General features: G+C 26.1%; 2 protein-coding genes across 2 annotated transcripts in view; one reads left to right on the top strand and one right to left on the bottom strand.

Moving 5' to 3' along the window:
* Positions 1–91: 91 nt before the first annotated feature.
* Positions 92–11,053, bottom strand: LOC117168690 (BRO1 domain-containing protein BROX-like). Its single transcript, XM_033354371.1, has 7 exons — positions 10,942–11,053; positions 10,160–10,390; positions 5,779–5,874; positions 5,273–5,451; positions 5,006–5,181; positions 4,699–4,931; positions 92–2,064 (listed from the first exon to the last, which is right to left on the bottom strand). Exons 1-7 carry the CDS (start codon positions 11,040–11,042, stop codon positions 1,818–1,820), a joined length of 1,263 nt encoding a protein of 420 aa, XP_033210262.1. The 5' UTR covers positions 11,043–11,053; the 3' UTR covers positions 92–1,817.
* A 113-nt stretch (positions 11,054–11,166) lies between these two features.
* The window catches only part of LOC117168691 (tubulin-specific chaperone E-like), an 18,727-nt gene continuing 17,639 nt past the window's right edge, over positions 11,167–12,254 (top strand). Inside the window, exon 1 of the mRNA XM_033354372.1 lies at positions 11,167–11,285. Coding sequence (XP_033210263.1) covers positions 11,181–11,285 — 105 coding nt within the window. The 5' untranslated portion in view covers positions 11,167–11,180. The remainder of the gene's footprint in view (positions 11,286–12,254) is intronic.

Consider the following 12,254-nt stretch of genomic DNA (forward strand, 5'->3'; position numbering starts at 1 on the left):
CGCTGTATCGACCTAAAAGGAGAGTATATTGAAAAATAAAACCGACTTTGGCCAAAAAAACGTCTCCGTGTTTCATTTTTCAGGGACTTATCAGACTGCCTATTACAATAAAGTTACTCAAAAATAGTAAAGCGTTAAGGCTAACTTTATAAAAAAAAGTAACTCGTTGCTGTTACTAAAAAATGGGACGTTCCGGGTAACGCGTTACTGTCAAACACTGCAAATAATATAAAAGCACATTCTCTGATACACGTTACACATATCAATAATTTTACAGAATGTTATCAATATTGCCTGACGTTAATTGAGGGGCCCAATTCTATAACCGAGAATTAATTTTTTTCGCTGAACGTCTTTGTCCTTTTGAAACTTTTCAAACAAGTTTCGAATTTAATTTTAAAAGTATATGTTCTTACTAGTAAATAAAGCCAAAAACCTACTTTTTTAGAACGCCAATTTTAATTTGTCTTGTTTTATTTCAACTGAACATAATTCAGGCAGTTCTTTCAATTTTTAAATGAAATTTACAGAAAATATTCTTTATGTTGTTCTATGAATGTTAGAATAAATAACATATGCACATTTTTTCAAGTAAGAGTTATACACTTTTACCTTAGCCATTGCATAAATCATTGCATAAATCTCGTTAAAAAAGTATATTCATAGAAAAAAAATCGAAATGTGCATTTGTTTACAGAAATGGTTTGAATAACTAACAGCTATTGTTAATTTGAAAAATATAAAAGCATGAATTCACTGAAGACATATTTAGTCGATTCCGTAAAAACCATTGAATCTATTCATCAAAGAATGATAAACATAGGGATTTGTTTAAATAAATAATGTCTGTAAGTGTAAAAAGCGGGTGTCGGGTTTATTTTCAAAATGGCAACAGCTACAACTTTCTTATTCAAAGAAAAAAAGATGCATCATTAAATTTATTATAAGAATATATAGCTTTAAAATTAAAACTCGAAACTTGTTTGAAAAGTGTTCGGAGGCCAACGCCCCTCAGTGAGAAACATGTGCGGATGTTTATAGAATCCGGATCCTCAATGAATAATAAGAATTCCGATGTACTTTTCATTTATACATTTTGTATATGCTTCACAAATACGATTTAAAATAATATGAACATATTAATTTAAAGCTTACTAAGCTGACAAACATAAATAATCGTAAACGTATCAATATAGCAGAAAGCATACTCGATGTCGGTGTTCTAGTCCTTTTTTATGTCATCAGAAAATCCATAAAATCTCTCATAATATCTAATTTGTCCAGAGCTCTCAAACTATAAAATGGATCGAGAGCCATCGACATCTTTTGTACGAATTTGAAGACTTCAGTCTTTCTTTGTCGATTTGAAATTTTTATAAAATACCCTCGCACACAATGTATATGATAATGTTAAATTTTTTAAAGTTTAGAGTGCTTCAAGTTAATGTGAATATCACAAACTTTGTATACTGGTATAGCATAACGTTTTTAACGTTTCGTCAACAGACGTAAATATTTTTTCTAAAAACGCAATTTCGTCTTTCCTAATCTATATACGAATATAATTTTGATTTTAAATCATCATCGAAATATTGACTAGGTCAAGTAATACTGCGCATTTTTGAAGGAAGTGACGATTGGTAATTTCGTAAATTTTGAATTGCATGCATTTCTAATGCAGATATAGTATCATGGTATCTTTGGATCGTATTGAAAAAACTTGTTGTTTTAAACATCAAAAAGGATATTCTCGAGTATATAAAATAATTTTAAATAAATATAAAACAGTGCAAATAGCTTTTTGCATGATAGCGTATTTACTGTAAAGTACAGCCGCTTTCATTTTTTGGTTCCTTACTCGTTTGATGAACTGCTTCTTCTTTTACTGGAGGCAAATCTCGTTCACTGCTAGTTTTTGCAGGTGATACTCCAACTAAAGAGGGATAGGTGCCCAAATTCCAGAGAGAGTTAGGCGTGGGCATTTGAAAGTCGATAGGACTTACTAAACCAAATGTCGCTTTAGTATCCAGTGCTGGTACCTCTCCTGGAATCGTGTGATGATATCTAAAGAACAAAAGTTATAAATATTAGACACAAATATTTCTGAGAGATCACCCTTAAACTACTTTACCCAATTTTGGGATATTTATTTTGAACTGGTCGAATTCAAATAAAAAACGTCAATTTTTAACAAAATAGTTAAATCCTCAAATAAATCAATAACTTCTCAAAACAGGAGATTCATTTTTTACTAAAAAATACGAATATTTAACAAAATACATGAATTATCAACAAAAAAAATTTATTTTTAGCCAAGAAGTTAATTTTTTAAATAAGTAATTTAATTTTTAACAAAATAACTCAATTTTCTACCAATAATAGTTGAATTTTCAACTAAAAAGGTTAAGTTTTCAACCCAAAAATGGAAGTTAGATTGTCAATTTATAAAATTAACTTTCAACAGAAAAATGAATTTTCTTCCAATTAAATTTAAAAGACAAACTTTTGACGAAATAGTCGAATCGACAGCCAAACATATGAATAAAAAAGAAGATTAATTTTATAACCAAAATGAAGAAATTTCAACAAAATATATAAATTTTAAACAAAAAAAGTTTACGTTGAAAACTGACACTATAGATTTTCAACAAAAATGTTAATTTTCTGCTAATTAGTTGAGTTTTCGAATAGTTTAATTTTTAACAAAAACAGGTAAGTTTTCAACCAAAAATTAATTATTTTTCAATTAAAATGAAATAAGAAAGACGATTTATTGTTAAAATAGTTGAATCCGCAGCCAAAAAGATGAACTTTTAAAAAAGAGATTAATTTTGTACACAAAAAGACGAATATTCTACAAAATATTTATATTTTTCAACCGAAACTATGAGTTTTCAACAAGAAAGTTAGTTTTCTACCAAGCAGTTTATAAAATATACAAATTTTCAAGAAAATACAAGAATTTTACACAAAAAAAGGTTTAATTTTCAACATGACACTATGGTTTTTCAACAAAAAAAGTTAATTTTCTGCCAAAAAGTTGATTTTTCAAATAAATTGTTTAATTTTTTAACAAAATAGGTAAATTTTCTACCAAAAGAGTTGAACTTTCCATTAAAAAATATACTTTTTCAATCAAAAACGGAACAGCTAAATTTTCAATTTAAGAAACTATTTTCCAACCAAAAAAATGAATTTTTTTCCAGTTAAATTAAACCAAAAAACGTGAATTTTTTATAAAATAGTTCAATCCACATTTAAAATGATAAATAAAAAAAATACGACTTTATATCGAAAAAGACGAACTTTTAACAAAGTATACGAATTTTACACAAAAAAGTTTAATTTCCCACCTAATATTATAGATCCTCAACAAAATGTTAATTTTTTGCCAAGTAGTTAATATTTCGAATAAATAGTTTGATTTTTAACAAAATTGTTGAATTTTTAACTAAAAAAAAAGTTTTCAACAAAAAATGGAATAGTTCAATTTTCAATTTCAAAAATTAATTTTTTCCCATTTGAATTAAACCAAAAAACAAAAAAATAATTTTGAACAAAATATTTAAATCTATAGCCAGAAAGATGAATTTAAAAAAAGAAGATTAATTTTGTACCCAAAAAGAAAATTTTTCCACAAAATATTTATATTTTGCGTCCAAAACTATGAATTTTCATCAAGAAACTTAATTTTCTACCAAGTCATTTGTAAAATAAAATATCTATATACGAATATAATATATTCGTATATAAATATTGAAAGTACATATTGTTTACTTGCAAGTAAAAACGATGTATTTTCTAAAAAAAAGCAATTCATTTTTGAATTCAAAAATAATATTTTTTAACTAAAGGGTTAATTTGCATCAATAATATTTAATTTTATTCTAAATTGTTGAATTTTCAAGCCAGAAAAAATTTTCAACAAAACAGTTGAATCTGTAACAAAGTACATGCATTTTAAGCCAAGTAAATGAATTTCAAATTATTAATAAAATTTTTTAACCAATAATGGATTAGTTATATTTTCAGTTTGAAAAAACTGGTTAAATTTTCCATTCTGAAGATAAATTTTTTACTCAAATTGTAAATATTCATAAAAAAATTGATTTTTAACAATGTAGTTCAATTTTCAACCTGGTAGTTTAATTTTTGACTGAATAAGATTATGAACGAAAATTTAATACAATAAAAAAATACGAATATTCAACAAAATAGTTAAAGTTTAAACGAGAGAGATGAATTTTTAACGAAAAAGATTAATTTTTAACTGAAGAAAATACATTCTCTACTAAAAAATACGAATTTTTAACTAAAAAAAGATAACATTTAACCAAATAGTTGAATTTCTAACTAAAAAAAGATAAAATTTCAATTACAAATCTAAAGTTAAATTTTCAGTTGAAAACGAGTTAATTTTTAATTAAATAGTTAAATTTTGAACCAAGTATTACAGTTTTTAATGAAACAAAAATTTAAACGAAAATTCGAGAAAAGAGAGAGTTTCTGAAATAGGAAAGTCATTTTCAAACATAATAAGTTAGGTATTATGGAAGTGTACGTTGCAGGAACATCTTTTGCAAAAATCGCAAACTTTCTTCAAATCTATCGTCAATCGGTAACGTAGTTTATGGAGAATCCCTGAGATATATTTTTAGACCAAATTTCAAAAGAATTTAATTCCTAGCTGATAATTACATTAAACCGTTTTCTCGATTGCCCTTGTCCAGTGCAAGTTTGACAGACGGCGCCAATCTTTTGAAAACAGCGTGCTGATCCACTTTAACGCGCGATGCAGGTCCGTTTGTTTTTGCGTACACTTGACAAAGTGCTTTTGCTTTATTCAAGCAACTTTCACTCTCCTGTAGCGCTTTTATCGCCTCGCCGCATTTATCCATACTCAGTAGATTTATTCCACAGTAGTTGTAAGCCTAAAACAATTCAGATTTCGGGTCTTTGATTCTCCTCTCCCCTACCAAATTGTACAGTTTAATTAACTTCTTACATAAGATTGATAAAAGGCTGCTTTCAGCTCCAAGTACTTGATCCACTGCATGGAGATTTCAGGTTTAAAAGGTCGCAGAGTATTGGCGGCGTCGAGAAATAATTTACTCGTCTCGTTTGCCAAAGCAGATATCAAGCTCGGATTGTGTTTTAATTCGATTGCTCTGGCAACCGTAACTGGAAGAGAAAAATATGTATTCGCTTTTATTTGAGCAAAACAAGAAAAAATGCATATTGCAGCAATAAATTATAAAAATAATAATAATACCTTCTTGTGCTTCTGCAGTGCATTGATTTATGTAAGCGTTGATAACCCTTGGGTCCAAATCGCTACCTAATATCGGTGGATTCAACAATTGTGGCAAAAATTCTGTTTGCACGAAGGTAAAAATTCCAGCAGCACGTCTCAGCATCGTGTGCACATCTTTGGCTTCGTCCATAGAAATACTGAAAATGTTGAATGAGTGATTTACAAACTTGCTAGTTCTCTATGCCACGAAAATTGCTAAAATTAATCCTCAAACGGTACACTGGTGCGAAATCGCACTCGAAATTTGTTCATTTTGTTGGCATTTACGCCAACACAACTGCAGCAGATTATCCCCATATATATTAAATATATATGTTAAATATGCGTGATATATGCAAGTTATTTATTATATTTTCAATATATTAAATATTTAATATTAACATTGCAAACAAACCAATTCGCACCAGTGTACCGTTTACATATGCTCGGTTGGAGTGTACCGTTTGATGGTTAATATTACTCACTCGTCTTTTGCGGCAATCATCGCTGCATGTTTCATGAACCAAAGGCCAATATTCATACTCATGTTGGCAGCTTCATAAATTGAATCTGCACTCGTACTGATGATGTGAAGAAATCAAATATTATTTTCTAAATATTCTAAGACCAGAATTCACACTTCAAAACGTTCTCAGAACAGGGAAAATAGGGTGATTTTTCACGAAAAGAGGGGAATAGTAGCTATATTGAATTCATTATAAAAAGCTTAAGATTTCAAGTAAAAATGTACTGCATTTTCAACAATATAGTTGAATTCACAACCAAAAAGAGTAATTTTCTACCAAGAGATATGAATTTTCAAGCTAAAAATTCGATTTTTTTTTAGAAAACAGTTGACTCTTAAACCTGAAAAGATCAATTTTCAACCAAGAAAGATTATTTTTTGAAGAAATAGTTTAATTTCAAACCTGCAGTTGCATGTTTTACCAAATAGTTAAATCTTCAAGTCAAAAAGACGAATTTTCTATTTAAAAAAGGCCACAATTCAAGAAAACCGTTAAGTTTTTGCTCAAAACAGATGAATTTTTAACAAAATAGTTTTATTTTCAACAAAATACTTAAATTTTCAACAAAATAATCGAATATCGAAAGAAAATGATGAATCTTCAATGAAAAAATAAATTTTTAAACCAAAATGACATTGTTAAATTTTCAATTGAAAAAATTAATTAAAAAAAAAATTAAAACATGAACTTTCAGCACAAAATATAAATTCAATAGTAAATAAAAAACGAACACTTAAGTTGTCAGTTCAAAAAATTAATTTTCAACAACAAAAACAACCAATTTCTAGTTCAAAAAATAATGGGCTTTTAAAAAAAGATATGCATGTTCAACCAATAAAATTAACTTTTAAGAAAGTAGTTTAACTTTGAATGAAATACTTGAATTTTCAACGAAAAAAGATTAATTCTCCACAAAAAATTTGATAGTTGATACTTCAAAAAAAAGATTTTAATTTTATATTTAGGAACAGATGATTTAAACCAAAAGATATAAATTTTCAACCAAACTGTTAACTATTGCAGGCACAAAGTTGTTTTTAACCAAGCAGCTGACTTTGCAACTAAAAACCACTCAATTTTCAATTAAAATTGGATATTTAAATTTTCAGTTAAAAAAATTAATTTTGAACGAAAAAAAAACGAATTTTCAACAAAAAAGTTTAATTTCAAAAAAATAGATCATTCTTCAAATAAAAAATTAATTTTTAATAATTTTTAACAAAGTAGTTGAAATTGCTACAAAAAAGAATAGTTTTCTATAAAAAAGACAATTTTTCAAACAAATTGTTGATTTCAACACCGAAACATAATTTTCTGCATAAAAACATAAATTTTCAATAAAATAAATAAATTTTTAACCAAATTTTTACATTTTTAAGTGAAAATGATCAATTTTAATTTAAGAAAGTTGATTTTAAACCAATAAAAAGACGAATTTTCAACAAAATACTTAAATCTTTAACCAATAAAATTACTTTTTAAGGTAGTAGTTAATACTTCAACTAAGCAATTGAATTTTTAACGGAAAAATATTAATGCTCAACGAAAAATGTGATGGTTAATACTTCAACCAAAATTTTTTTTTAATATTTAGAAACATATGATTTAAACCAAAAAATACGAACTTTCAACCAAATTGTTAAATTTTGCAAGCACAAAGTTGTTTTTTAATCAAACAGTTGACTTTGCAACTAAAAATCATCAATTTTCAATCAAAAATGGATAGTTAAATTTTTAGTTCAAACAATTAATTTTGAACGGAAAAAACAAAGAATTTCCAATGAAAAAATTTAATTTTGAACCAAAGAGATGACTTTTCAAATAAAAAAATTAATTTTCAACAAAGTACTTCAACTGTCAAAAAATTTAGTTGAACCTTAAAAAAAATCATTTTCGATAAAAAAGATAAATTTTCAACCAAATTGTTGAATTGATAAGCATAAACGATCAGTTTTCAACCGAAAATACAATTTTTCTACAAAATTATTAAATTTTGCAGCAAAAATTTCTTTTTTAACCAAAAAGTAGACTTTGCAACCATATTATAAATATTTTAAGTTTAAAAAATTAATTTTGAACAAAAAAAATAACTAATTTTCACTAAAAAAGTTAATATTCAGAACAATAGATGAATCTTTAAATAAAAACATTAACTTTTAACAAAGTAGTTGAAATTTCAATAAAGAATAATAGTTTTCTATAAAAAGACAAGTTTTTAAACAAATTGTTGATTTTTCAAGTATAAAAATCAATTTTCAATCGAAAAAACGAATTTTCAACAAAATTGCTCAATTTTGCCGCCAAAAATATGGATAAAATATGAATTTTCAGTAAAAAAGTTTTTTCAACAAAATAGCTGATTTAGCGACTAAGAAATATCAATTTTAAATATAAATTGAATGGTTAAATTAGTTCAATATTCAATGAAAAAGATAAATCTTCAATCAATATAATTAATTTTTAATAAAGCAAGTTTCAACACAGAAATATAATTTTCTACATAAAAACACTAATTTTAAATTAAATAAATAAATTTTCACATTTTTAAGTGAAAACGATCATTTTTAATGTAGGAAAATTAATTTTAAACCAATAGAAATACGAATTTTCAACAAAATACTTAAATCTTCAACCAATAATTTTTTTTTTTCAGAAAGTAGTTCAACAATCAACTAAGCAATTGAATCTTCAAAAATGTTTTTGAACCAAACAGTAGACTTTGCAACTAAAGACTAACAATTGTTAATAAAAAATGGATAGACAAATTTTAAGTTCGAAAAATTATTTTTAAACGAAAAAAAGCCAAGAATTTTCAATAAAAAATTTCATTTTTAACACAAGAGATCAATCTTGAAATAAAAACATTAATTTTTAACAAAGTAGTTGAACTTTCAACAAAGAAGAAGAATTTCCTATAAAAAAGACAAGTTTTCAAACAAATTCTTGAATTGTTACCTATAATAATCAGTTTTCTACCGAATAAAAACAAAATTGTTAAATTTTTCAGCCAAAAATATGAATTTTCAATAAAAAAAAGTGTTTTTACCAAATAATTTACTAAGCGACTGAGAACTATTAATTTCAAATAAAAATTGAATGCTTAAATTAGTTCAATATTCCATCAAAAAGATAAATCTTCAATTAATAAAATTAATTTTTCACCAAGCAAGTTTCAACACAGAAATATAATTTTCTACATAAAAACACAAATTTCCAATAAAATAAATAAATTTTTAACCAAATTGTTACATTTTAAAGTGAAAACGATTAATTTTCAGCTAAAAATTGAATCGTTCAATTTTCAGTTAAGAAAATAAACTTTCAACCAATAGAAAGACGAATTTTCAACAAAATACTTAAATCTTCCACCAATCAAATTTTTTTTTAAGAAAGTAGTTCAACAATCAACTAAGCAATTAAATCTTCAAAAATGTTTTTGAACCAAACAGTAGACTTTGCCACTAAAGACTAAAAATTGTTAATAAAAAATGGATAGACAAATTTTAAGTTCAAAAAATTATTTTTAAACGAAAAAAAGCCAAGAATTTTCAATAAAAAATTTCATTTTTAACACAAGAGATCAATCTTGAAATAAAAACATTCATTTTTAACAAAGTAGTTGAACTTTCAACAAAGAAGAAGAATTTCCTATAAAAAAGACAAGTTTTCAAACAAATTCTTGAATTGTTACGTATAAATATCAGTTTTCTACTGAATAAAAACAAATTTTCAACAAAATTGTTAAATTTTTCAGCCAAAAATATGAATTTTCAATTAAAAAAAAGTGTTTTTACCAAATAATTTACTTAGCGACTGAGAACTATTAATTTCAAATAAAAATTGAATGCTTAAATTAGTTCAATATTCCATCAAAAAGATAAATCTTCAATTAATAAAATTAATTTTTCACCAAGCAAGTTTCAACACAGAAATATAATTTTCTACATAAAAACACAAATTTCCAATAAAATAAATAAATTTTTAACCAAATTGTTACATTTTAAAGTGAAAACGATTAATTTTCAGTTAAAAATTGAATCGTTCAATTTTCAGTTATGAAAATAAACTTTCAACCAATAGAAAGACGAATTTTCAACAAAATACTTAAATCTTGAACCAATCAAATTAATTTTTAAGGAAGTAGTTCAACATTTAACGAAGCAATTGAATTTTCAACGAAAAAATATGGCTCCTTAATGAAAAAGTTGAATTTTCCACAAAATTTTTCAGCCACAAATATCATAGTAAGTACTTTTTAATGAAAAAAATGAACCTTCAATCAAAAAAGACATTATGTTAGAGATTTTTCAAATAGAAATTAATGGTAATTCTCTAATACCGTGTAGTTGATCCCAGTAATGTGTGGGTCCATTTAAATCCAAAGACACTTCGTAATTTACTGGGATTTGGCCTTCCGAATTGTTGGCCTTCTTCATCCGCTTTTTCCACTTCCCACATAAAACCATATAACAATGACAAATAAGACAGAAATGCTGGATCAATTGTGTCACTTGTATTGTTCGCATTTCGAATCAGGTCCAAAAGACGAGCTCGTGATATCTTCAAATCACTGCAAATTTAAAGCAAATTAAAGAGTTTATAAATAAAATAAAATTTCCAGTAACTATACAATCTTATAATATAATTTAACCTTATATTTAATTTAATCTTATAAATAATTTATTCAAAAACCCCAACTGAACTCAAAATTTATGCTAAAATTATAGAAACTTTAGATATCATGGAAAACCCAAAGCTATATTTATATTTCCTTGAAATTCCAAATTATACATCTAAAAATAAACTGTAAGCTCAGTTACGAAAAGATTCAAACTGAATTCTGAATATGTTTAATTATGATTATAAAATATACATTTTATTTTAGATATTTCTCCCGCTTTTTTCCAAATGCTTCTAAAATAAGGCTTCTTGCTTGTTTTGTTGGCGCGAGAGAGGTTATTTTCTTTCTATATTGTACTCGATATACTCTGTATTATTTTACAGAATTATTTTAACATAATCTATTCTTAGTTATGCGCCTTTCAGGGCTTCGTTACAACGCAAAAGGATCCCTGCAAAACAAAAATCACCAAACATGGGTATAAATCTGATAAAACTAACCTCAGAAGTTTTTTCGTCGCGTCTGTCGGATGTGGTATTTTTAATTCAAATTTATGATTTGTGGTCGCTTTTAGTGAATTACGATGAAACCAGTGAGCCATTTTAGTTTAAATAAATGTTAGCTTCGAAAAACCTCGGTTCCCTTCACCTTTCAGGGTTTTGACAGGTTTACACAGGTATACGAGCAGACGAAAAGAGTGGAGAGGCGGTGATTCAGTCTCTGATTCGATGAATGAAAAATGAAGATACTCCACTTCAATATTTATCGCGGAACTTGCGGAATTTGGAGGCCGCGTAGCTTATCCGCATTAACGTCAGTTTTCGCTCAGTCTTTTCGTTTCAAGGTAGGAATATCACAAGTTTATTTATAATTTGTAAATTAATCTCATTAATTCGCTTTTTGGCAGTAAATAGAGTTACTTTTTGCTATATAAAACCCAAATACCTACAACTAACCTATAATTTTTGCTTCGGAGCTTAGAGATCAGCTAAAAGAAAATGTATTGTTGTTTTTTAATGAATTTAAAAAATTTATAATATTACCTACCTTAAGGATTGGTGTAAATTACGTTATTCGGCATTTGTGAAATTTTAATTTAAATGTGTGAATTCTGCATTGGTTGGAATTTTTGTAGATATATGCTTTGTATACATATCAATAATACTTCCCTCATTGTGTAGCGTGTGTAATTACTATAATTACGATTTTTATTGAGCGTGAATAATCTCGGAATTTTCAAGATTTATATTATATAATTATAATCATTAAATATTTTAAAAATTTGGGGGAAGTTTTAGTTTGCTGAGTGCTACTATCTAATTGCAAGTCATATAAATTGTTGTAACTAACATTTGCAAGATGATTCATATTAGAAGCAAATGGTTTTTAACAATAGCCAAAAGTACTTAACTCAAAATGAGAAACTAGTTGAATAAAATTGAGGATGTTCATACATTATTTCACTCTATTTCGAAAAAAATGACAATAAAACCACTATTTTCTCATAATTGTTCGCTAATAGGCCACTATTTCTTAACTTTTTTTAAAAATATTTTTGATCTTCTTCGCTATTTGGCTAAAATAATATTTCCGACACCTCAACGAATCACTATATACCGGAAAATTAAAAATTAAATTATAATTTAAAACAGTATACATAAATTTTAAAAAATGATTTAATTTTCAATCAAAAAATATTAATTTTGTAATGTATTAGACGAATTTTAAAAACATTCGTACACTTTTAACCAAATAGTTGAATTTTCAATAAATTACATAATTTTTCAAGTACATAGTTTCAGCAGTGGATGTG

Source organism: Belonocnema kinseyi, chromosome 3 (genome assembly GCF_010883055.1).
Source record: "Belonocnema kinseyi isolate 2016_QV_RU_SX_M_011 chromosome 3, B_treatae_v1, whole genome shotgun sequence".
In the NCBI taxonomy this organism is placed as follows: domain Eukaryota; kingdom Metazoa; phylum Arthropoda; class Insecta; order Hymenoptera; family Cynipidae; genus Belonocnema; species Belonocnema kinseyi.